This window comes from Bubalus kerabau, chromosome 15 (genome assembly GCF_029407905.1).
Source record: "Bubalus kerabau isolate K-KA32 ecotype Philippines breed swamp buffalo chromosome 15, PCC_UOA_SB_1v2, whole genome shotgun sequence".
NCBI classification, from domain to species: Eukaryota; Metazoa; Chordata; class Mammalia; order Artiodactyla; family Bovidae; genus Bubalus; species Bubalus kerabau.
The window spans coordinates 25,681,814-25,706,671 of record NC_073638.1 but is presented as its reverse complement, the minus strand read 5'-3'; the positions used below and the strand labels follow the sequence as shown (position 1 = coordinate 25,706,671).

At 41.4% G+C, this 24,858-nt stretch overlaps 1 protein-coding gene and 1 long non-coding RNA gene across 18 annotated transcripts in view; one reads left to right on the top strand and one right to left on the bottom strand.

Moving 5' to 3' along the window:
- Positions 1–24,858, top strand: part of CADM1 (cell adhesion molecule 1) — a 261,293-nt gene that overhangs the window by 208,135 nt on the left and 28,300 nt on the right. For 10 of the 13 annotated variants that reach the window (XM_055548137.1, XM_055548139.1, XM_055548138.1 and 7 more), the window contains exons 6-8: positions 12,027–12,126; positions 15,288–15,460; positions 19,944–20,024. In XM_055548137.1, the coding sequence (XP_055404112.1) occupies positions 12,027–12,126; positions 15,288–15,460; positions 19,944–20,024 (354 nt within the window). Of the gene's footprint in view, positions 1–12,026; positions 12,127–15,287; positions 15,461–19,943; positions 20,025–20,482; positions 21,924–21,980; positions 22,718–24,858 lie in introns of those variants that run through there. The other 3 variants (XM_055548146.1, XM_055548149.1, XM_055548143.1) reach the window with 3 other exon arrangements.
- Positions 4,041–14,079, bottom strand: LOC129628662 (uncharacterized). Of its 5 annotated transcripts, XR_008702868.1 has the most exons (9): positions 13,922–14,079; positions 13,327–13,461; positions 12,969–13,216; positions 11,485–11,577; positions 7,918–8,147; positions 7,287–7,462; positions 5,782–5,897; positions 4,333–4,463; positions 4,041–4,174 (listed from the first exon to the last, which is right to left on the bottom strand). It is a non-coding gene; the product is annotated as an uncharacterized LOC129628662 (long non-coding RNA). The 5 variants fall into 5 exon arrangements; XR_008702865.1 differs by lacking the exon at positions 7,918–8,147; XR_008702869.1 differs by lacking the exon at positions 7,918–8,147 and having other exon boundaries at positions 13,327–13,452.

Genomic DNA, 24,858 nt, shown 5'->3' with positions numbered 1-24,858 from the left:
TTCTGCACACAGTTCTTCTTGCACTAAGGTTGTGGCTAAGTAGTCAACTTCTCAACTTTTTATCAAAAGGCTTCTGTAACTTGACCTCTGCAGATCCAGGTGGTATTTGAGTGTGCTTAGTGAAATGTTACAAGAGTTTGATTGGATGACAGTGACAGAGCACTGAATAAAGGGAAAGCATTACTCTCTATGATCATTTTATTAATCTTCTAGGCCTGCCATAACAGATTACCTCAAATTCAGTGGCTTAATAAACGACAGACATTTATTCCCTCACAGTTCTAGAGGACAGAAGTCTGAAATAAAGGTGTTGGCAGGGCAGACTCCCTCCAAAGGCTCTAGGAAAGGATCTTTCCTTTCCTTCTGTAGCTTCTGGTGACTCCAGGTGTTCCTTGGCTTGTGGCCACATCACTCCAGTCTCTGTCTGCATATTGATCTAGCCATCTTCTCTTCTCTGTGTGTCTCTTATAAGGACACTTATTGGACTTCGGGCCCACCCAGATAACCCAGAATAGTCTCAATTCAATATCCTTAGCTTAATTACATCTGCAAAGATCCCACTTCCAAATAATGTCACAGTCACAGGTTCCAGACGTTAGGAAGTGGGTATATATTTGAGGGGCCATCATTCACACCCCCTACAATTTTTATCATTTATTTAAGTTGCAAAACAGAGAATGGGAAAAATTATAAAAAGTTGCTTCTACCAGGCTATCCCACTGCAAGCTACCCTATGAGCCTGGCTCAATTTAACATTACATAATGCAGGTTTTTCTTGTTAACTCATTTCATCTACTTCATTATGTACCTTCATTATGGGCATCATGCTTATAATTTTTATATCACTAAAACTATTGTGGTGTAATGTCCCTATAATGGGAAAACAGAAACGATCAGATATTACCTAAATTGGCAGATAGTAGATTTCTTGTGACTTTGTTAATTTGTAATTCATTTAAGCAAACTTAATATCCATTAACTTTCCTTGTAGGGGCCCATTAGCTTTAATAATGCATTAGCTCTTTTGTGAGACTTGAGTAGTTATTCACCCAGTTCCCACCCCTAAACTCTTACTTTCCCAGGGCGTCTTCTAAATAGAATATAGCCCCACCCACCTAAAAAATTATACTCTCTCCCAAATGCAAAATATTTCAAGCACTACACCTCCTACCCCTTGGAAGACTTGCTAATGATCTTTCTAAAGCCTTTTCTTTTGAAGATTCAAGTGAGATTTGTCCTTCTAAGAAAAGGAATAAAGCTGCATATCTGAATCCATTTGACTTCAATCTTACAAAGTCTTGCTAGCCCTTAACTGCAGGAAAGTGACTATAATGCCTTCCTCAAATCGAAGACACGTCTTTGGATCCTTTTTAGGTCTAACATGGCACCTTTTTATGGGAGCCTGCATTCTTTTACTCCGCATAAGCCATGCAAACAGCTATCCTTGATATTCTGCTTCTTGGAATGTATGTGAGGGAAAATGTCATGTCTTTTTGTGTAAAAGAGGGTTAAGAATTACAAAGTGTTACGTTAATCTGAATGGAATTCATAGTCTGGTTTGGCACCTTAAATAAGATGCTCTGTTCTCAAGAAGGTCACCTGGCAGTTCTTTACCTGCCTTCCTAGAGCACTACTGAAAAACCTGCCCAGTCAGCCAGAAATTCCTTAAGTAGCATCTTCAGACATGATCAGAATTCTGTACTTCATTACCTACCAGCTCTACTCTGCTTGAACACCAGCAGCTATGGATAACAAGAAGCCTCGTGCTTCAGATCCCTAAAGCATCCAGTCATTGTGTGCTAGAGCTTTCTCGTACCCTGGCCAGTGGTGTTGGGGGTTCAACTCCATTCCTCTCATGGTCACCCCCACTCTACAGACAAGCCACACCATATCTGGATGGCTTGAGAAAAGAAGAGATACTTGAATGAATGCATAAGATTCAGTAGCCAGTCTTCTTGGGTGGTGAATTAGTCCAGATACTCTGTGAGGAGTAACATTAGACTGTTATTTTTTTTAATTGGAGTTCATGGATTTCCCAGGTGGCTCAGTGGTAAAGAATCTGCCTATCAAGCAGGAGACTCTGATTCGATCTCTGGGTCAGGAAGGCCCTCTGGAGAAGGAAATGGCAACCCTGGTATTCTTGCCTGGGAAATCCCATGGACAGAGGAGCTTGGCAGGATTATAGTCCAGCGGGTAGCAAGAGTCAGACACAACTGAAGGAAAACAACAACAGCAATTGTTTATTTACAATGTTGTATTAGTTTCAGGCGTATACCAAAGTGAATCAGCCTACATACATACATACATACATATATATATATATATATATATACACTCTTTTTTAGATTCTTTCCCCATATAGGCCATTACAGAGTATTGAGTAGAGTTCCCTGTGCAATATATTAGGTCTTTATTAGTTATCTATTTCATTGCAGCACTATTTACAATAGACCATTATTTTTTTAATTGGCCCAAACCCTGGCATCAGCATTTCTTAACCTTTTGTGGATCATTGACCCCTTTAAAAATTAAATCCTTTTCCAGCTATAGAGCTGGAAATGATGAACATTCACCACGTTTTGCTTCCAGTATAAGGAATCTATTTATCCTATACAATTTTACTAAGTTTAGTTATTCGAGAGCCAATTTCATCACAAGCTTTAGCAAATCCACAGGTCATCTGTGTCCTTATCTCATTTAGAATTTTTCATTTTATTTTATTACTTTAACCTAACCAAGACCTGTGCAAAAATACCTATAAAATTGTGAGTTTTACTTGCTAGGTGTATTCTATCCAGTAAACAGTAAAATAAGCATACAACTATTATTTTTGAATTTCCTTCCCTTTGCCACGTAAAAAGATTTCTTATACTATCGGTGATAAACATTAGTTTATCAGCAGGACATCCTGAGCTGGTCCATGGACCTCAGACTAAGAAGTACTCTACCCTGGGTAAATGAGACTACCTTGGAGGCAAATCTGACCTGATAGGATTGGTATTAAAGATACTGAGTTCAACCCTGGCCCTTTTGCTGCAAGAAATTTTATGGAAGCCTCTCTGTGCCTCTTCTAAGATGGATAGATATTAATCAGGATAAGAACAGAGTAAAATGACACATAATGGCTTTGAATACTGTATAAATTATGTCCTTTTAGAAAATACTATTTCCAAAAACGAAATGAAATAATGAAAACCTACACTGTATGCCATTGAATGTCTTACTTTTTAAATAACAGGAGCAAGGAGGAGGGATAAAATGAAGGGAAGGGTTGCCCACCCACTGGACACAGAGTGCCATCATGTTGCCTGGAAGACAAGGCTTGAGCTCCAACTTGGAAATGCTTTGCTCTTGTGGATTTAAGACCTAATTAATTGAACACAGAATTTTGCAGTGTTTGTTTGTTAGGACACTTATTTGTGGTACCAGGAGAATTTTGTTTTGCCCAATTACGTGAAAAATCAGCCAGATGTGTATGCTGTCATACTTTTAATAATCCTTACGTTTTTAGTGAGTACAGCTATTAATTGTGTAGTATGCATTGAAGTGATTAACATCGATGTAATTTATCATCTGGAGATTTCTGAACATAAATAAATGAGTTGTTTTGTTCAGCAAGGTGTTGACCTCTCAGAATTAGTGAATTAAAGTCCCCCCTCCCTTTTTTTATTATAAATATGAAAAGCACCACAATCAGCCAAGTGTTCAGTTATTTGATTTTCTGGGGCATTAGCCGCTCTTGTTTGTGACATTTCCCTGTTGGGTGCTCGTTTGCAAGCTCATTAATAAGGTTTTCTCATAGGACCGTTGCCGGGAAGGAAGAACGTACAGTAGGGCTCTTAGTTTTCCAGCTTTCATTCTGAGACTCAGCAAGGATACGGCAGCAGCACGCAGTTAAATGTTTAAAACAGAAAATAATTATGCTCGCGAGCTGGAATTCAAAGCTCTCTTTCCTTAGATGTTAGGCAGAGAACAGTTTTGCTCTTTAATGTTCTGAAATGTATGACCCTAAACTCTTTCTGTGCAGTTTTTTTTTTTCTTTCTTTCTTTCCCATGTCTGTGTGTATAGCATTGCTGAAATTTACAACAGGGTTGATTATAGCAGAACGTGGTAGAATTGTAGCACGGTTAGTGGAGCTTCAGTTCTGAGCCAACACTCTTGTCAAATAAAAGCCTGTTTAAAGGAGAACAGTTCACTGTCTGAGCGTTAAAAGAAAACTGTCTAAATAGCATCAAGGTGGCAACACATAGAGACATAAGCTGGGAATTTAAAGAGAAGCTGTGACCCTCAGTGTGGAATTCAGATTGCTGTGCAAGGGGGGGAAGCCTTACTCTGGACCGAGGTGAATCCGAAGCTCTGGAATTACTGTTATGTGTCTTTTGCTTTCTCCCATCGTAGCCTTGCTCTTTAAAATGTTTTGCAAAAACCCTCATCTAAGTGAGGGGTTTGTGTATGCACATATCTGAAAAAAAAATTTTAAGAGATGAGTTTTGAAAGGGTGAATGAAGACAAAGCCTCTAAAAATGGGTGTTTTGAACGCCTTCCCTGCTCTAATTATCATCTGCCAGTTAATCGTGTTCATGGGCATCATTTTCAAAATGAGTTTTATTGACTTGATGTAGCCAGGTATTTTGTAAATCCATATTCTTGTTCATCCAGGGTCCACCGAAGGCTAGATTTTTTTTTTTCTTTCCCTCCCTCAATTGGGGGAAAATTAGGCATTGAGAAGATGATCAAAACCTGTTCTTTATCTGGGCCAAAATAAATGTTTCTCTTGTATTGATGAGCCCTGCAGTGAAGGAAGGAGAAAAGCCTGAAAATAGGAAAATCTTTCGTCTTTGGAGTGGAGGATAAGACACTGTTTGCCATGGCAGCTCCTGTGTCCCATCCTCTCCCCCATCAATTCTATTCCCCGGTTGTATTCTTCAAGCATAATAGCTGGCGTTTTCAGATTTGGCCTGTTCCTCTAATCTTTCTCTCTCTCTCTCTTTTTTTAATAGAATATATATTCTTCCTCCCACTGTCCCCTTCTTTTATTTTTTTTTAAAGTGATGAATTGAGTTTCAGGGAAGTTATTTCAGTATTTACTATTCCTTCTGAAAATTAATGAAGGCATGGGGGACCCCCTGATTGAAACTAATGTTTTAAACTGTTGTTTTTTGTGTTAACACAGAGTAGAGGCAGGTCCAATTTTCCGATGCTATTAACTCTTTGGCGTGTTAGCAAGGCATTTTGCAGTGCCCAAAGGGGCAGGAGGCTGAGTCACCAATACTGAAAAATCAAAGAGAAAACACTGGGCCAAATCCATTGTGAGCAAGACTTGAATGACATGACTCCCAGGGAAGAAAGCCTTTGCCGTCATCCCTGCCTCCTGTAGGCACACCCTGTAGAAAGAGGTTTGTCTCCCCACATCTCACCCAATGTCTGACCTAATGTATTTAGGAAAGATGAGTCTCTGAGGCTGTGAACATTGAATACCGTGTAGTGAAACTAGTCTTCTAATGTGCACTCTCAATGGTTTTTAACTCAAGGTCAGATTTTGAGTCTGTGGAAGTTTAAATGGTTGTAGAGCTAACATCTCAAAATCTAAAAAGAATGCTCCAAAGGGGATCACAGGCGATAAGGGGTGGGAGAGAGAAATTAGGACATTGGGATTAATATATGCACGCTAGTGTATATGGTCTAGGTAAGCAACAAGGACCTACTGTGTAGCACAAGGAACTATATTCAGTATTTTGTAATAACCTATAATGGAAATGGAGAAGGAAATGGCAACCCACTCCAGTGTTCTTGCCTGGAGAATCCCATGGACGGAGAAGCCTGGTAGGCTGCAGTCCATGGGGTCGCACAGAGTCAGACACGACTGAAGCGACTTGGCAGCATAATGGAAAAGAATCTGAAAAAGAATATATATATATATATAAATGTGCGTATATATATAAAACTGAACAACTTTGGTGTACACTTGAAACTAACACAACATTGTAAATTAACTATACTTCAATTTAAAAAAAAAGTTTTAAAAAATATTGAACAACCAAAGAAAACTTCCTATACTTAAGGTGATTAACAAAAAAGTAAATAAAAAGAATGGCTCAACACCATTGTTTATGATTTCCCTTAAGATACCACCTTGGAATAATACCCAAAATGCTAAAGAAATGTGTAATGAAATGAAAGTATGTAAATCAGAACACATGGGTTGAACCTCAAATTTGGGGAGCTAGATTGTTTTGCAATAAGAGCTGTTAAAAGTGACTAACAAGGAGGCCATTAAACCAATCTAATCAGGTGATTCTAATACCTTGGTAACTTACGTAAGCAAACCAAAACCTAAACCAAACCCAGTGCGCTCCAGGACGATAAAACCCAGCCAGTCACAGGTAGCTAACCAGGCTTCCCAAATAAGGCAACTGCTTGCTACTGCTGCTAAGTCGCTTCAGTCGTGTCCAACTCTGTGCGACCCCATAGACGGCAGCCCACCAGGAGCCCCCGTCCCTGGGATTCTCCAGGCAAGAACGCTGGAGTGGGTTGCCATCTCCTTCTCCAATGCATGAAAGTGAAAAGTGAAAGTGAAGATGCTCAGTCGTGCCCGACTCTTTGTGACCCCATGGACTGCAGCCCACCAGGCTCCCCGTCCCTGGGATTCTCCAGGCAAGAGTACTGGATTGGGGTGCCATTGCCTTCTCTGAAGGCAACTGCTTAGCTCTAGACAATCAAATAATTCCCTTGCTTTTCTTCCATGTCGTCTTTATAGAAACCTTTCCCCCAGCTCCTTTTGAATTATTTTCAGTTGGACTGCCCTGTTGAACTGGATGTCTGCTCAAAGAAACACTTGAAAATTTTAATGTGACTTGTCTGTCTTAGAACAGGGCTGAGGTGGATTCATGGTCTCCTAGTTTTCGTTTAACCAGTAGCAGAGCTAGACTTCCATTCCCCAACATTTCCCAACTTTTTCATTCATTCATCTGCTTGGTAAATACATACTAAATGCCTACCATGTTCCAGTCACTGACATTATTCTAGGCACCAGGGATACAAAAAACGAAAACTTTTCTAGTTACAGAGTTTACATTCTTGTGCGGACACTCTTGCTATGAGGGTTTTCTCACCCAGTGTTCACTTTCAAATTTTGAAGATTTCTCATAGATCTGAAAGAGTGCTGTGTGGGTGAGTGTGCACCCCACTTCAAAGGCACTTGGAGCAACTCTCTGCCACAACATCACAGAATAAAATTTGATTTTGTTGAGTAAACAGTCATTTCAGTATCCACAAAGCTACTTACAAGTTGCAACAAGAGGAAATTGTATTTTACTGTGTGATGTGGCACATGCTCTTCGGTCCCACATCCATCCTCCAAGGCCTGACTCATCCCACTCATCATAGCTCAGCCCTCTTCGAGGAAGTGCCGTTTAAGTGCTCCGATTCATACAGCAGATGTAACAGCAGGAGGGCCTTCACCTTGCAAACAAACAAAATAAATGGCAGTGAAAATTATTCATGAATGTATGATGACAATGGAAAGCAAGCCTTTTGCAAGATGTTCTCTTTAACTCCTCAGAGAGCTTGCTGTGACTCTGTTCTCTCACTAGCCCCAACCTCCTTGTGTCACTAGACATCACCCTCCTTCAGAGCAAAACTGGCCTTGCCCAACAGTTTAGGCAGCCGTGTTATAGGGGTCAGTTCTTACCCCTAAGCCCTCACCAAATCTTAGGTTCATCTTGGCATCCTCATGCTCCTCTGAACTGCAGTAATCCTCTATGATTGACAAAGACCCTCAGGTAAATCTTCCCCACTTGAATGCACAGGCACAGACCCACACTGCCCTCCCGCCAGTCTGATTCATCTGGGCCCCCACCCTGCCCTTGTCTTTGCCCAAAACAATGAACACTTGGTCCAGAGGCCTCCAGTCTCACTCTAACAGGTGTTTCAGAATGTTGGAGGAAATCTTAGTCACACGGAGAGCCTGGAGAAGCACATTGGTGCTCATGTTTCTAGATCTGCTTTGCAGTCAGCGCATCAGCAAATATGTGAGGTCCACATCCTCTGACTTAAATTCTCAGGCAGGGAAAGTGTCAGGAGCCCCTGGGCTAACAGGTCTTCTCCCGCCGTGCTGTCTTATTTCAGCAACGCTCCTCTCTGGTACCTGGGAAGGATAATATCCCAGGCAAAAGGAAACCACAGTGTTCTTTTTTTAAAAATAAGAAATTGTAAAGACCTGATACATTAGCGCAGTAATCTAGAGAGAAGGAGACTGTGACTTTTCATTTACATGGGAAAGTGAAATACAGGTTCCAGAGTCTTGAGTTTCATCTTCTGAAAAGATCGTAGAATATGGTGCAAGGTCAAACTGGCATGAAATCAATTGTAATCTGCCAGCAAGCCATTCTAACCTCTTTAAGAGTTCCCTTTTATATATATATATATATATATATATATTCCGCCCCCCCCCCCCGCCTTTATAGAGAGCAAAGTCCATTTAAGGAAAGTCTCATCAAATCAGAATGTCTTTCTAATATTGTTTTTTTAATTGGCTGCTACTGTAGTGTGACCTAAAGTCTCCTGGTGTTTAACCCTCTGTGCGACTTTGACTAATGGCCAAATTTTGTCTGCTATAGCAGTCTTGCTAAATGTGTCTTTTATGGGGTTTTTAAAAAATTACAGTGTATTATGAAAACCTCAGATCCCTCGACCTAATTGATTGTCTGTTGGTGATGCCATCTCTGTAACTGTAATGTTCCATGAGTGCATAGACCTAACTATTTTTCTTATTTTTATACAGCAGTTCCATTTTATAATGACATTAAGCCATTCCGAGCGATACATTTCTGGACAGTTATTGCACTTGGGCAGAAAGTGTCATCTGGCTTTTAGCCTTGTGCCTTCCAACACCAACTGAGGCGTAAAATGATCACCCAGAAAATGTACTAGGCCTTACTTAGCTCATTACTTAAAAATAAATCTTGGAGTCTGGTTCTGTTTCAAAAAAGATTTGGTGGGTTATAACATTTGATTTATGAACATAATTAAAGCATAAATGATGAGCTCTGGACTATTCCATCAGCCATCTGGATTGTTCAGTATTTTGACACACTCAGATTGTAGTCAGGATCTTCCTGGGGAAATCTAACAGCCCTGGGTTCTAGAGGTCCCAGCAGAGCCCCAGGGTTTCTATTCCACCTGTTGAGAAGACTTAGGTTCCTCTTTCAGGACAAAGGAGTGGAGATCAAATTTGTTTTCTAAGTTTCCTTCACCCGGAGATGGATCTTGGCACATAAACCCTCTGTTTGGTTTCTAGGTTGGGCGTAAATATAGCTCAGCTGCCCACGGTCGAATAATAAACCTATAAATACTACATGTGTCAACAGAGGAGGACATTTTTCTGTATAATACAAGTGAGATTAATGTTCACCTTTCTAGCCAGCTATTAAGGTAACTGTGGCAGCTGTACCTATAAGTAGATGGTAGATGTTTCTCTAGAAACCTAAAGAGTAAATTGGGAAAATCAGTTATCAACATTGGAAAGTGTATTTTCTAAGGCTAAGTATATGATTTTTTTTTTTTTAATGTAAATCCCAGGTATAGCAAGACCTTAGCATGTTCTTCCTAATTTATGTGAGCCATTGACAACTGGTAAATAGCCATTAGGAGCATAAAAGGCATTTAACTAAAACAAACTCAGTAGTACTGAAAAGGCAGGGTGGATAGATTTTCAACACTGTCTTTATTATTAATGGAAGTTGAGCATGTAAAAACCCTTAGTGCTGAAAAATATGCTCTCTCTGTTTGCTTGTAAATTACACAAAGAAGAAAAGGACCAAAAAAAGCCTTCCACATCGGCCAGCAAGCACTCTGCTTCTCCTTAATTAATGGACCAAAGTCATCGGTGCATGGAAAATGTAGACCTTGCTTGGATCAGAGATTAACCTATAAGCAAGTATTACATTTCAGCCCAAATTTGAGGCTTTGAATTTAGCTTTCCTCAGAACAGTTCCTGGGTAAGGATGACAGAGGTTTCCTAACCAGAAACTCCAAAAGTGCTGCTGTTTTTGAGTATGAATTGTAAGGGAGCCAGGATTTTATTGTCTGTGTTTTCAATGGCATAACCTTCTTCCCCTTTTTTGATATCTTGTGGGGTTTTTTAAAATAAATTTTACCACCCAGTTCTGTGTGCACATGTATTATACCACCCAAAATAACAGACCCCCATGTCACCCACCGGTTGCATATAGCCTACAGTATTATTTGCAACTCTCAAAGGAGGGTGTCCAGGAGCTCTTGACCCGCAGTGTTCATTCAGGGCCATCCTGTTTATGAGGATTTCTGGCTTTCTTTAATGACTAGCATCCCCACCCAGTTATCAGTATCTGGAGACCTCTATGCCATTTTCCTTTGCCAACAAGTCCAAGAATAGAATCGTGTTGCTTGCAGGAGTCAGCTGGAGCTTTCAGTCCTGTTAACTTATGTTCTCTGGCAAGTGACTTAGCTCCTCAGAAAGCATTACCAGATCAGCGCGCAGTGCGCACCGATGCACAGGAAGCCGCTCTCAAAAGATTTTCGATGCCACATGGTTTTCAAGAGTCAGAAAGATCCAGTGCTAGGAACACGACTGTAAAAATGCATCTGCAATGCCACCATCCCTAGAGAGGACCTCATGTGGCTTGTTTGGCTGTATGCAGGTTGAGATGGTTGAACCCCACTGTATTTCTCATTGCACCCTGATTCCACATGGCGAATAATAATGAGCGAACCACTGCTTATAAAAGGCCAAGGGGCTGTTGTTTGAATGATGTGATTGTCCAAGAAAGTAAAGTTATGGAAATTGGCTTGACCTTTCAGCCAACTGATGTCTTGCCCTCTCACATGTATTACCTCTTCGGTACATTTCCAAAAATATACATTTATGGAGCCACAAAATTAAATGAGAAAACTGATTTAGGGATCACTAGCTTGTTAGTTCAGTATAGGGGGACAAAAACCCTCCCAAACCCATTCAGGTTTTATTTGTAAATACATTTTTGTGTGTATCCAAATTAATTTTGACCCCTCCCCTTCCCTCCCTAGTACCTGTACCTCCTAGCATTCCTCACTCATTCCCACACCCCCACAAACTCACAGTTTCTAAATAGGTAGTGGAAGTAAGAATACCTATTCATCGTGAAACTTTGACATCGTGAAAGTTCTCTCCCTTAGGAAAGTGTCACTTCAGAATACCTAAATACTTGACTGCATTAGGAAGCTCTACTCGATACACTTGGCTTTAATTATGGATTGCCATTGGGAAATGTGGTTTGAATTCCTATAAACATACATTTCTTGGGACTGTCTCATTATGTTATCTCTATGACCTTGGACGACCTACATCATTCTCTAGGTACCTACCAGTGTTCTCATCCCTAAAACGGCATTTCAACCACCAGGGGTGGTTCCTCCCTTAGTAGACCCTCAGTAACTGTCAGTCATCTTCCTTCTGATGTGTTTACCTTGAGATGTCCTAGAGTTTCTTTAGCGGCCAGCAAAACCTCCCAGTTCTTTATTTGGAGCCACTCGAATGGATTTCAGAAGTTTTGCCTTTCCTATTTGAAAACAAGAGGCAAACTTATTAATATGCAGTGTCAAACATATTGTCACATAGTAATATATGATCTATGATAAAATGTATCAATTCTGAGCACCACAGATATCTGTGGCTTCACCTCAGCATGAAGGCAAATGAGTTTCCTTTAGCTTGAGTGAGTCTGGAGATAAACTTCAATGTAACAAAATGTGTTTCACAGGAAATGTTTGATGTGGCACAGTTGGCTTATGAATCTCTTATCTATTTGTGGTTCACTCCTTAGAGTTATTAGGCAATTTAATTTGAGCAAATGCCAGGATTACTCACTGATTAGAAGGATGTTACTGAAAGCATGAGGATGGGGAGTGTGTGCGTGCTGGTAGAATGGGGTCTGTGACAGCATGCAGGTCTGGTTCTGCCTGATGATATCATTTGCTAAACATTATACTTTGTGTTGTTGTCGTACAGATAAGCCTCAAGTGCATATTCAGATGACTTACCCTCTACAAGGCCTAACCCGGGAAGGGGACGCGCTTGAGTTAACATGTGAAGCCATCGGGAAGCCCCAGTAAGTTCTGAAGGCCAAGGTTGACAGAGGGTCATGAGCAGTAAAGGTCACAACACGGACATGTGCATTCACAACTCCTCGGCCTGTCACCTGTCTCCTGCTGTAGAGGATGCAAGATCTTTCTCAGGAAATAAAAGAATATTCAGTGAATAGTGGAATAAATATCTGTGGTTGGGGAGAAAAATGAAATGCCAGCTAAGATTGAAATCTCAGCTAATTCTATTTTATTATCATCAGCATGATTGTCAGAACTATTTTCTCTTACCCACATAAAATAATCCTAATAAATTTTTAGTGTGCCCACAATCTAATGATATATCTGCTACCTTCTGTGCTAATGTCTTAAGCTGCTGGAAAGATGGTTTTCAGACTTAAATTAAGCTGCTGTGTTTAGGGCCAGCTGTAGGCAAATGTGCCTTACTTTTCATTTTGCTTCTTCCCTCAAGGAAAAGTGACTCCTAGAAATATTTTTGTTAGTAAGGAGTGGTTTGGGAATTTTTCTCAAGGAATGTGTGTGTGTGTGTGTGTGTATATATATATATATATATATATATATAAAATTTGCAGAAGGGAAAAGAACTGACTTTTACTCTTTTATTTTATTGAAAAGTATAAAAGGATAAAAAGCTACTTCATTTGCCCCTGCTAAATAAATGAGTGAAAGTGAATTAGAGAAACTACATATGTTACCACTGATACGGCAAAAGCCATGTGGTGGTACCACTTTAGCTCTTAGTTTCATTTGGGGAGGAGGAGGTGTCTTTTCATCTTTCTAAGACAAAAAAAGATTGTTTTTACCGGGGAATAAACAAACTGAGGGCAAAGACACCGTGTGGACTCACCACGTGGAACCACAGGTCAGCAAGGGGATCCAGAGCACTCAGATTGTTTTTTTCATCCCCAACAAAAAACAGCATTGAGCTCCCTCTGCTGTCCCCACGCTGTGGTTATCAACCCCCTCTCAGAGTTTTGCTAACCAGCATCTTTATCACAGTTTTCATACAAGGACCTCCGCGCATCTTCACATCTTCACAAAGCTTCCCCCAAGTCTTTGGAAAGAATTCTTCCTGTGACAGCTGAGCGATGAACTCTGAGAGAACAGAGAGCCAGAGGGGGCCTGTGGGCGCTCCTCCCACATCAACCCTGCCTATTTAATGCGTACCTCTCCAGGGCCGAGAATTTGCTTCTCTCGGTACTCACCGATTGGAGCTGTTAAAAATGATCTTTAGGAAGGAGGTGGTCTTCCTTTTGCTTTCCTTTTCCTCAGGTGTTTCGAAGTTATTTGGTTTTAAGTGCTTCCAGCTTTACCAGAGCAGTCTTCTTCTCCTTTGAGCACTGCAAAAGCTTCAGCTGTTTCTTTGTGTAAACTGTTTGAATTAGGTCCCCGTTAACAGCTTACCTCCCCTCCAAAACCATCCAGTGGCGGAAAAAAATAAATTCTCCCCGGCCTCTTGCCACACATAGTACCAGCCACATTAACCACATTTACAGACTATGGCTTGCTAACCTATATTTTGTTTCTGTATTTTTTTTTTTCCTCTGAAGAAGGTACTGTGTTCAATTGAATGTGCCACGGGGACAGTAAATTACATGTTTCCTCCGGGACATTGATGCCAGAGAGGGTATTTGTTTGTTCCTCTCCAATCGGCCTGGGTGCACGGTTTTCTGAGCAAGCACGCGTTACTCGCTGCTGGCCCTCCTAGCATATTACCTATTTATTTTCTCAAGAAATTGCATACAATAAAAATGGTAATTTAACTTGCCATTAAATGTTGTGAATGTTCTCGGCGCTTACCCCCACTGATGGTTTCAGCTGTCAAGCAGCGGGACAGTAGGTCTGATTGCCAGGCAGACCCATTCGCCATTGCCTGCGAGGAAGACATATGCAAGGCTCATTTTTAAATAATTTACTGGGTGGTGATGACAAACCCACATGTAATTAAAGAAAAATCATGACTCTGCATCCCCCTGGAACACCGGAATGCTGCTTGACAGGGCCCACTTGAGTGTCCGTTCATTATGAAGCACAGGTCTTTGGTCCTAATGCTGCTCCTGGAGGTAGCGCGTGAAATGAAAGGAAGCTACTTCCGTGCTCGGATCCCTGTGACCCTGCCTTGGAAATGGCAGCTTTCAGACCCGGTCCTAGATGTGGCCTCGATTTCATAGGGGTTGCCTTGAAGGATCATAAATTCAGCGAGTTTGAAAGAGACTCTATGTGTGTGTGTGCAACTGGGGCTCTGGAGTACCTTGTGAAATTTGCTTTTCCTGATGGCTACAAACGTGGTCTCTAATCATGAAAACAAACTTGGCTGTGATGAGCCAGTGCTGGGGGCCCCCGGGGTCCACATGGAGGTGTCGTCACTCCACAGCCGTTGATCTGGGAGCCTGTCCCCGGCCCCTGCAGGTGCACACGCTGGGCAAGGGGAGCAGCACTGGCGGCCTTGGAGGCCCACGGAGGGCACCACTTTGCCAAGGAACATGTAGATCGGTGGAATTTGGCCCAGGAGGGTGTGGTGGCAGCTTGGGTTGGTGGAGGGTAGGTTAAGGGTAGGGAATAAGGGGACAGGAAGCGACTGCATCTTTCCAGAATGAGAAGAGGTGATTTTTTTTTTCTTTTTCAAACAGCAGAGGCCAAAGAAAGCACTATTCAGAGGTAAAAGTCCATTCCTTTCTGCGAAACAAGAAATCCACTTACGTATCACAACTTTCTAAGCCAGTATCTCTGTGTGTTAGTAACCATGAGATTAATGCATGTATCACTAGCCCAGGATTTGATTTTTTCCCCCTAATTAATGAGATGATTAACAATGGGTGAGCTCTGTCCTGTCTGAATTGGTGTGAAACCGCACAGCAGGGCATAAAAATAGGGCACATGGTTTATTTGCTGGTTTGTTGAAGATGGATTGGGAATAATGAGACTCCTGCTTGTGGCCTGTTGAAAGTTTTTCAACATCTGATAATATTTTTAAGAGAATTATATTCCAAACAGATTTGTGGAGCCTTCACAGCTGTAATTCTGTGAACTTAAAATTATCTCCAGTAGGTCCTCTTTAATTGTGTCACCCTGCATGGGATTCATTTACTGCGTGGGTGAGAAGTTTGATGCAGACATCTTGGTGGGAAGTCATAATGCAACCTGTCTCTCTCCCTTCCTTCTGCAGGCCTGTGATGGTGACTTGGGTGAGAGTCGATGATGAAATGCCTCAACATGCCGTGCTGTCGGGGCCCAACCTGTTCATCAATAACCTAAACAAAACAGATAATGGTACATACCGCTGTGAGGCTTCCAACATAGTGGGGAAAGCTCATTCGGATTATATGCTGTATGTATACGGTACGTGAGAAGATGTAGCCCTCTTCCATTTGACTCATTTACTGTGTAGCTGCTGCTTGTAATTCACTCCTAAAGCTTTTGGTCAAGTTGCAAGCCAAAACGCCAGTTTGTTTCCTTCGAGAATTAAAGAAGCCTGGCCCGAGGTGGACCCCAGTGCCTCCACTAGGAGGACAGCGCCTTTTCTTTTCCTTTTCTAACCGTGGGGGTTTCCCACTAGATCACAGACTCGGGTCATGCTGAGGAGGAAAGCTGTGTCCTCAGGCACAAGCTATGGAGATTATGTTAGAAATAATGACTGCGAAATTCAGCCTTACCAATTAATGGCTCTTCAGCTCAGAAAGTCTATTCCCAGTGGTATTTTCTGATGATACCTGGGCTAGCCTTTCTCCTGCTTTGATGAGCAGAACTATCCTATTTTCAGCATGAAGCTATTACATCCCAGATGTCGCAAGCCAGTAAATACTTGGAAAAAAAATAGAAGGTCCCTGGTAGCTCCGTTAACCACTATAGCCACGGCCTTAGACACAAATGTTTTTTGTTTTTTTTTTTCTTATTTGTCTGTTTTCTTAATATCTTTTTGCAGGATTATTAAAGCACGTGATCAGGAATTTCACTCTCTAGTCAACAAATATGTATTGTGCATCTACTTGTACCAGCCATTTTAAACTTATTTCCCATTTACAGCTTACGGTCAATATTGTGTCTAGTGAATATTCTCTATTTAGCTGAGGAGTGCACTGCTTGTCTAGTCTTATGATGACAAATTGAGTCTCTCCTGTCCAATTGAATCTCTCAGTTAGTTTTACACCAGGAAGAATAGTCATGAGCTGACTTGACACAGAATGAATAACCATACACATGACAATTTTAGTGTCATGTGAATATATGAACAGGAATGTGCATTTCTCTCAAGTGAGCCATATAAATAATCCAAGAATAAGTGTATGTGATATATACACACACAAATCTACATATGGGAAATCTACTCCGTAACATCTTAGAACCTGACCATTTTCCCTGTGAAGAAAATAGGAGAACAATCTTTCTGATGAACTAGAAAAATCATTTAATGAAATGATATACCCCATGTTTACATGGATATTAAAATATAGTCCTTAACTATACCTGAGGTTTTTTTCCCTTAGCATAAAGCAGAATTAAAAGCTCATATCTAATCACTTTATATGTAGACTTTTGAGTGTGTTTTCTTTACACACAACCCATGTGGCCTGTTGTCCACACATTATAGCATTAATTCTCCTCAGTAGTTAAGGAGATCAGAGTGGAAGGAATGGCTCTCCATGTAGGTGCGAAGAGGTTCTGTGTGTCCCCATTTTCAGCCACCCCTCCTTTTTACTTCTATGAACCACCCCCCGCCCCTTAACATCAGGGTTTGAGCCTCATGCAAGGCCCCCACCTTGCTGTTATACAGGTTTACAGACTCTCTTTCAACTCTTTAAAAACGGCAGATGTTAAAAAAGCAGATACAAATTTTCACCAGTCTATTATATGCTTCCTTGATTCAGAAGACTAAGTTATGTGGAAAAACAACTTTGATTTATTGTACCCACCATTCCAACATCTCAAGATGAGAAACATTTTGTGGATTTGATGGACAGGTAGTTTTGAATAATTTTGGATCCCAGCTTCTGGCTTAGCGTTTATTGAGGGCTCTCTCACTTCCTTCCACGTGCTAAGATGACAGTCTGACGTGCATGATCACCTCTAATCTCCATAGTAACAGGATGACCAGATAATGGCATCATCCTCCTGTTTTACAGATGATAAAATGAAGCTACAAAGGGTCACATAAGTTGCCCAAGCACAAGCTTACTAAGTGTGTTTTAGAGTCACTATACTTGGACTCCAAAGTCTGTAGTAAAATGTGTGTCTTTCTTTGTAGTTCCTCTTTTTCTCTCTGCTTCCTGGTAGGACAGGATTGTTCTCTGGGAATGAACTCTCTGGGCCAGAGTGCATTATTTAAAAGACAAGAAACAGAGACGCATCCATTTAGGCAAGGGCATCCATACCCACCTGTCTCCCCAGCCCAGCATGGGGCGCTTTGCCTGGCCTGGGCAATTGGCTAGGTCCTCGGTGTGCTACCTCCCTCTGTGACTGCTGGCAGTAACACTCGGATGCAGGCTAGAATGCGCACTCCAATTGTTGCTGCTCTCGTGATCAAACATTCTAGCAATCTGAGAAGATGCTAAGTAGGCTTTCTTTTCAAAGCCAATTGATTGCGCTACTACAGTAACTTTCAAAGTTCTTTACGAACTCAGAGTTAACGTGCCTTTAAAATGTTTAATTCTCTGGAAGTAACTTCTTTACTTGGAGAATCTATCTAGTTAGTGCCTCAGCCCCAATTGGTTTTGTTCTTTTAGCCTCTATGTGTCAAATAGCTTATTAGCTCCACTCTGTATTTTCTTAAATAGTGACCTCACATTGCTCTTAACACTAGAAGTGATCTAAGCATTATACCTGGTAACAGAATCTAATTCATTTAGGTCACTTGAGCCACATGTGAAGGACAAATTACCCCAGTAGTGGTAAAAATAATTGAAAGTGTGTGATTTTCCCAAACTGAAAGGGACTGGTGACCTTTTTTTCTGAAATCTCTGCCCTCGTTAGTCTCTGTACCTCTCCGTGTCCATAATCATAGTTTCAAATCACCTCCAGGTGCACTTTGATTGTGTGGTGGACATCACACATTTTGTGCCAATGCATTTAGAAATAGGAACAGAAATAGCTTTATAGTATATCAGGGGAGGTCTCCCAGCTACAGATGTTCCTTTTGAGTGATAAATATCGTCACTGAATCAGAACAAAGAAGACACGTCTCTGGGTGCAGCTGAGTTGGGGCGTGGGCAGAGCAGGATGTCTTGAGGGACCCGTGCCCTCGCTCACCTTGCGTCCCCACCTCACCTGCATCTGCCACAAGGCGTGCGTGCGTCCTGTGGTCCGCCGGGTCACAAAATGCTTCCCCGCCTGTGGCCTCCATAAGCAAGTATCCACAAAGCTCGACTGCACGTACTGTCTGTTCTTCTAAAAAGGCCATTTGAAATTATTAATTTAATCATTTCTGCTTCTTGGAGGAGAATGAATTTTTTTTTTAACAGGTTCCTTTTGGCGCTTGTGTGAGGCTGCTTTCACTAGTAGTTTGCTGGCACCCTCAGCTTAAATCAACAGAGTCTCCCCTAGAACAGACCCGTCTGCTGTTGGTTCTTCCCTGTCACATTTGTGCATTTGTGTATGTGTGAGAGAAGTTTGTGAGAAAAACGAAAACCTCGGATTATTGATCAATGGTAGAATCTTTTAAGCAGACCGTCTAACCAAACACCAAGATAATGTTTTTGTAAACTTCCAGGAAGTTGTGCCAACAATAAAGGTACATTATATAATTAAAGTTCAGATGTATTAATTAGACAGTCGGGGAGCTCCCTTGGAGATGAAAGGACACCAGATGTGTCAAGGAGAAAAAGTTGACAGGCTTTAGATAAAATTTAAAATCAAAAGCCTTCAAGTCATCTAATGCTGTATTATAGCAGAATGATTGCTTTAGTTCAAAGTCTTGCTGACAATTTAACACATTCAGTTTGATCATTTGGGTCAAAAATTTTTTTCTCTTTTATATTTGCCTTCCCTTTTTTCCCCTCCAAATAATTTTTGAGATTATAGAAGAATATACAGTATATCAAACACCTGACAGAGAACTCCCTATCAGATTTCCTGGTTTTGAGGGTCAAGTCTTGTTTATATTTAGCTCTCTTGTTTACAAGATGGAAATGTTCTTTGGTGTTTATCACTGTCGCCCACGTAGGTCAGGCTTAAGCAAAGGCGACGAACTCATTAATATTTATAAGTTGTAAAATTTATTGACTTTTAAGAAATAAAATCTCAGTAAAATCTCACATGCCTGGAACTTGATATTTAGTGGTGACATTCTCTCTTCTTTGTATTTATTACAAGTATAGAAGTAGTTTTACTTCCTGCTGGGATGTATTGATGGAGAATAATGAAGTTAACAGTCAGAGAGCAAGAGGCAGGCGAGCACTCTTCCTTGGCCGATAGGAGCCCTTTAGATAGAACAGCGCCATCTCCTCCTTTCTCCCACTGGTAAAAGTATAAAAGAAATTGCAAACACTGTACCCTCTCAGGGCCTGAGTCGGTCTAACCCCACCCTTTGAAGTCGGATGGGAGGGTGTCGTATGTTTTTATCTTTTCCTCCCTTTCCTACTCCTCGTCTTCTCATCCCTAGTTCACTTCATTAGTACAAATTTTCTTTTCTTCTTTTCTTAGCTCTTCTGGATAAGGCTTTGGGATATGATTAGAAGACATAAATCTTTGTGGGGGGATGGGGATTTTGAGTTTTAAAGAGGAAAGTCATCAAACAAACATCTCAGTGTCTTCATGCCTTTGTTTTGTCACTACTGGTCATTGTTGTGTTCAGCATTGTGGGTTTGATTTTCCTTTTTTTTTTATCCAGATCCCCCCACAACTATCCCTCCTCCCACAACAACCTCCACCACCACCACCACCACCACCACCATCCTCACCATCATCACAGGTACGGTACCTTCATTGCCATTGAAAATGTCCTGAATGTATATTGTCTTTCTGGTATGTATAAAAAAAAGAAGCCTTAAAAGGTCTCTTTGAATCCTTGGAATTGAAGTATTCCTTCATTTGGTAATTTGAAAGACATTACATACTATGTTCTCAAGTTGAATCTTAAGGACCTCAGAAAAATCTTTAACATCCAAGCAATTTAACAGTAGGAGCAGCTATTTTGCAGAATTCTCTTTTAAGCATCACCATGCAAAGCAAAACGCTAGGGAAAATGGCAGCCTAGCTCTTAGAGGCTGGATAGCTTGTGTTTAGCCACGGTTGGCAAAATGGTAAGTATCCTGGCTTTGGATCCTCTCCTTGTCTTAATTTCATCTTAATCCACGTGAAAGAAAATACCCACCCTTTACCATGCCCGTGTGGGCCATGTTCCTAAATGCATCATCCTTTTTGTCCCAGAGAGTCCCTGCTGAGACTGTGTCGCCGGGGGACCCACCGTCCTTTCCGCGCTGGGCGCTCTGTACCCTTCGCCGCCCTCCGTTAGACACTGGAGGAGTGCGAGAGGCAGCCATAGCAGCTACCACTCTGTGGTTTAGCTCTGTGGACTCTCTGAAACTTATTCAAAAAGTTACACTGTCTCCTATTTCTGACCACCACTGAGAGGGGAGGTGTGCCTTCCAGTCCCTTTTTCCTGGTCCTCAGCAGCTCTCAATGCTTGATGTTGGTTGTCTGGGAGGCTTGGAGTTTTCTCTGCCTACCAGAGTGGGAAAGGTTATAGCCTTACCATGTCAGCTAGTTATGCAAGATTTCCTTACACAAGGCTGCATCTACCTGCTGTCGACAGGTACCTGCCCCAGAAACACGAAAAAGTAATTATTCTATGAGACCCAAAAAAAAAAAAAAACTCTTTAAAAATTAACTTTTGCATTCCATCTCTGAACCATGTGCTCTGGTGTACAATCCTATCACTGGACTTCTTTAAAATCGCTGAATAGTATACTCATCTTTAGCCTCCTTACCACCCTAGATATGACAAACATCCTTCACATTAACTTTCTGGAGATGTTTTCAGTTTTCACAGGACTCGGTGAGATAGACAAAATGAAAATTCTAAGTGGTCAGTGAAAGAGGAGGCCTCATCAGTTTATGAAATATAACAGTAGATGGTCTAATTTCAGTTTTCTTCACCTTTCTTAAGTATTACAGTGGAACAGAGAACTTTGAAATAAGCCGCTAGTGAGGATGGTCTCTGTGAAAACATCAGTGTGTGCCCTTAATTGAAAAGCTTCTGAAAATCCATCAATTGGTGTTTGTGTCTCGCTCTAAACTCAGCCAGGCTGCTTCCTAAATTCTTATCTGTGTGTATTTCCCTTTTTAGCTTTCTGTTAGTTTCTTCTGCTTCTTAAGTAAACTCAGTTTATCAGTAGAGCAAATAGATTCCTGCCACTTTCTGTATCGTTAATAAGGACAGCGAAGACACTCCTTCCTGACTCTGATTTCTAGAGCAACCATGCTAACGTCTCTCCATGCGATGGGCCGGGTGTTTGCCTTTCATGATTTCTTACCTCTCATCCCAGTAGTGAGCCAATTAAGCTTGAGCTCCTGTTCCCAGGTTTTCATGAATTTTCCTATGAATGACCCCTTGAATGTCATTGTAAATTGCATCAGCCCACTCGCCACTGCCCTGCCTGTGTGAATCCACTGGGAAAACCCATCAATGGTCTTTTTTCTTTACAGAAGTTGCCCAGGTATGAGCCCACCTTGATTACCTCTCCTTGTAGAAGGTTCCATCTAGGTAACCAGTCAAGTTTACAGCATAAGCGCCACATTTCTCCTTAGTGTGGAGCCAGTACTTTTCATTTATGGCTGGCCTCTCACTAGCTTAGCCTATTTTTATTTGTTTTAAAGACCCTTCTTAACAGCCCCTCAACTCCTCCCCTCTCGCCATCAATTTCAGCAACTCGGCAGAGGCGCTTCAATCACACTCCTAATCCTTCAGTCCAGACTGAAGCTCATCGCACGTCCTGAAACAGCTGCAACTCACTGTTATCACAGGTCCAACCACAGAGACTCCATTTAAGAGGAAATTTTAAAAACAAGCAATGCTATGTTTCTGGCCACATCACAGGTACCTTTATAGGGACTTCTCTGCTCCTCCTTCTCGTCTCCTGGCCTCTCAGCTCAAGGTCACGAAAGATGATCTCATAGATGCACTTTTGGCCTCTTGATGTTCCTAGCTGAACCCTCTCTACACACAAAATGCCCTTGTGGTGATGAATGCCCTGATTTCTCAGTGGCACACCCAGGAGTCGTTCAAGTAAAGCTGCCTCTAAAACAACACTGGAGGATCCGTTGCCTTAATGGATGTGATCTCACAGGCTTGCTATGTCTTAACAAGCAGTGTTATATATATTTATCTTACCCAGAAAGTGTACTTGTGGAATTTAACATTTGCTCCTTTCTTCAAACAGATTAAAGGTTACGGAGCCGAATGATTCCATGTCCCATTTTAAAGGTCCAGGCCATCCCCTAGATTTAGATTGGTTCCTAAAAAATCTTCCAGACTGAATCTTGACAAATGGAGAGCTAAATTAATTTCTACTCCTCTTCTTTCTTGTACTATTTGGTACATTACAGCTAACCATTAGCCTTAAAAGCTTCAACAGCTAAATCTAGTGACAGTAACATAAAGCGTTGGCTTTAAAAAAAAAAAAAAAAAGGAAGAGGAAGCCCACAGGCATCTTATTTCTTTTCTCCCAGGCAAATGCAATGACTGAAACACATTCCCTAGGTCAGAATTTCATTACAACCAAAATGTACAAATACAGTCGAAAAAATGTTTTTAAACTCGAAAGGTCATAGATGATTTCTGATGTCTCTGAAAGGAAGTGTTCCAGCATTGTCTTTTATCTTCCACAACCGGAATAATCGAATTGTTCCCCTTGTTAGGGAGGCAGGCCTTCATGAGTTCTCAGTTACCTGACTCCCTCAAAACATGTTAGCACTTCATTCTGGAGGTCCTGGTAAAAGAGGAATTGTGAGCCCAACCTGGGGCTTCCCACATGGCTTGGTGGTAAAGAACCTACCTGCCAATACAAGAGAAACAAGTTCGATCCTTGGGTCAGGAAGATCCCCTAGAGAAGGAAATGGCAACCACCCCAGTATTCTTGCCATGGGCAATCCCACGGACAGAGGAGCCTGGTGGGCTACAGTCCATGGGATCGCGAAAGAGACAGATATGACTTAGCTATTCAGCAACGACAGCCTAACTTGATGCTCCCCACCCAGAATCATAGGTGGGTGGAGGAGTAGGGCATCCCTGCCTCACATCCATTCTGCGTGGGGAAGCTCTCCTGACTTACATGTAAAGGCCACATCTAAAGGTAGCTTCATCTTTGGAAGATCTTTGCAGGCTCTAGAGTCCTGAAAGGATGATTTGATGTCAGTTTGCCATATGAGCATTGTTGTGGCTTTGTAACTATTCACCCACCATTAGAATCTTTTTCTGAATAAGAAGCCATTTGAGGGATGGAGTTGGGATGGGAGCCACACAGAGCCTCCTGTGATGTCCCATAAGATTCTCTGGTGTCTCTGTTCTCTTTCGTGTACATTGATCTTCTAATCACATATTTCTGTTTTGACTATTGCTACTGGCAGGCCCCCACTTTTTTTTTTTTTTTTTCTTTTTACATCAAGTCTGTGTGGTTTCATTCATGGAAGATACACGCTATAATATGAAAGTGCAAACTGCATAATTTAAATTGTCCCTGGCATCCTCTTCTAAAATACAGAGACAGCCAACCATTACCCATGCTAACAGTCCTCCATGGAGATTCCTTTCAGAAACCAGAGTCAAAGAAAAAATCTATCGCCATAGAGGCGGGAGCATTGTTTTGTTTTGAGCTTTCTTTGAAATTGGCTGATTTTGTATATCACATGTACATAAAAATACCTGTTTTGTGTTTGGGTATAGTTCCACCCCTGTCTGCCAGTTGGGTCAGTCACCTTAGGGAAATATTCTGTGTTTCCTTCCGTAGTTAATGTGGATATTGTATTGGATCTGCTTGGTTGTGCCCTGGGTTAGATGCTTGGTGAGAAAAGTACCATAGAAAATAGTCAGCACTCAGTTTTAAACACCCTTAGCAGCCTAAATAGAAAATTCAGGCCGGGAGGAGTTCAACCTGTAGGTCACACTTATACATGCAACTGTCATAAATTAAAAAATTAAAATCACCTTAGAATAAGAAATGAATAGCTATAGGGCCAAAATCTGAAACACATTTAAAAATCCTTTCATAAGAATGAAGTAGGTCATTTCTAAATGAGTTTTTCTGTTTTTGAAAGTACATATCCAATTAAATATTTTGTGTTTCTTGGAAAAGAAAACAGCACGGATTTTTTTATTGGCATCTGAGCACCCAGTATTCAATATACCTTGGAGCAAGTATGTCCCCTAGGCTCACACTATTATTTTGGCTTTCATAGTCTCCTGTTCGTAAGCTTTTCTGTGTGTATTGTGGGTCAGATCACATAAATAAAGGAGGTGAGAGCAGCCTTTGTCCTTTGGGGATATTTGTAGAAGATGCCAAATTGGGGAAACTCAACACCCTGGCACATGTTTTTAGCTTCCTAAATGCAAAGGGAAGAAGTACACCTGTCTTAAGACTGACTACAGAGCTTTGCTCCACATTGAGCTGTGTGTTCTCCAGGGTCCTACCTTCATGACCCCTACACTCTGCTGTTGACATTTGTGTGATGTTAAGGGTAATGCTCATAAGGCATTCAGTCACCAAATATCAAGGACCCATAATATGTATAGCGGTGTCCTAGCACCC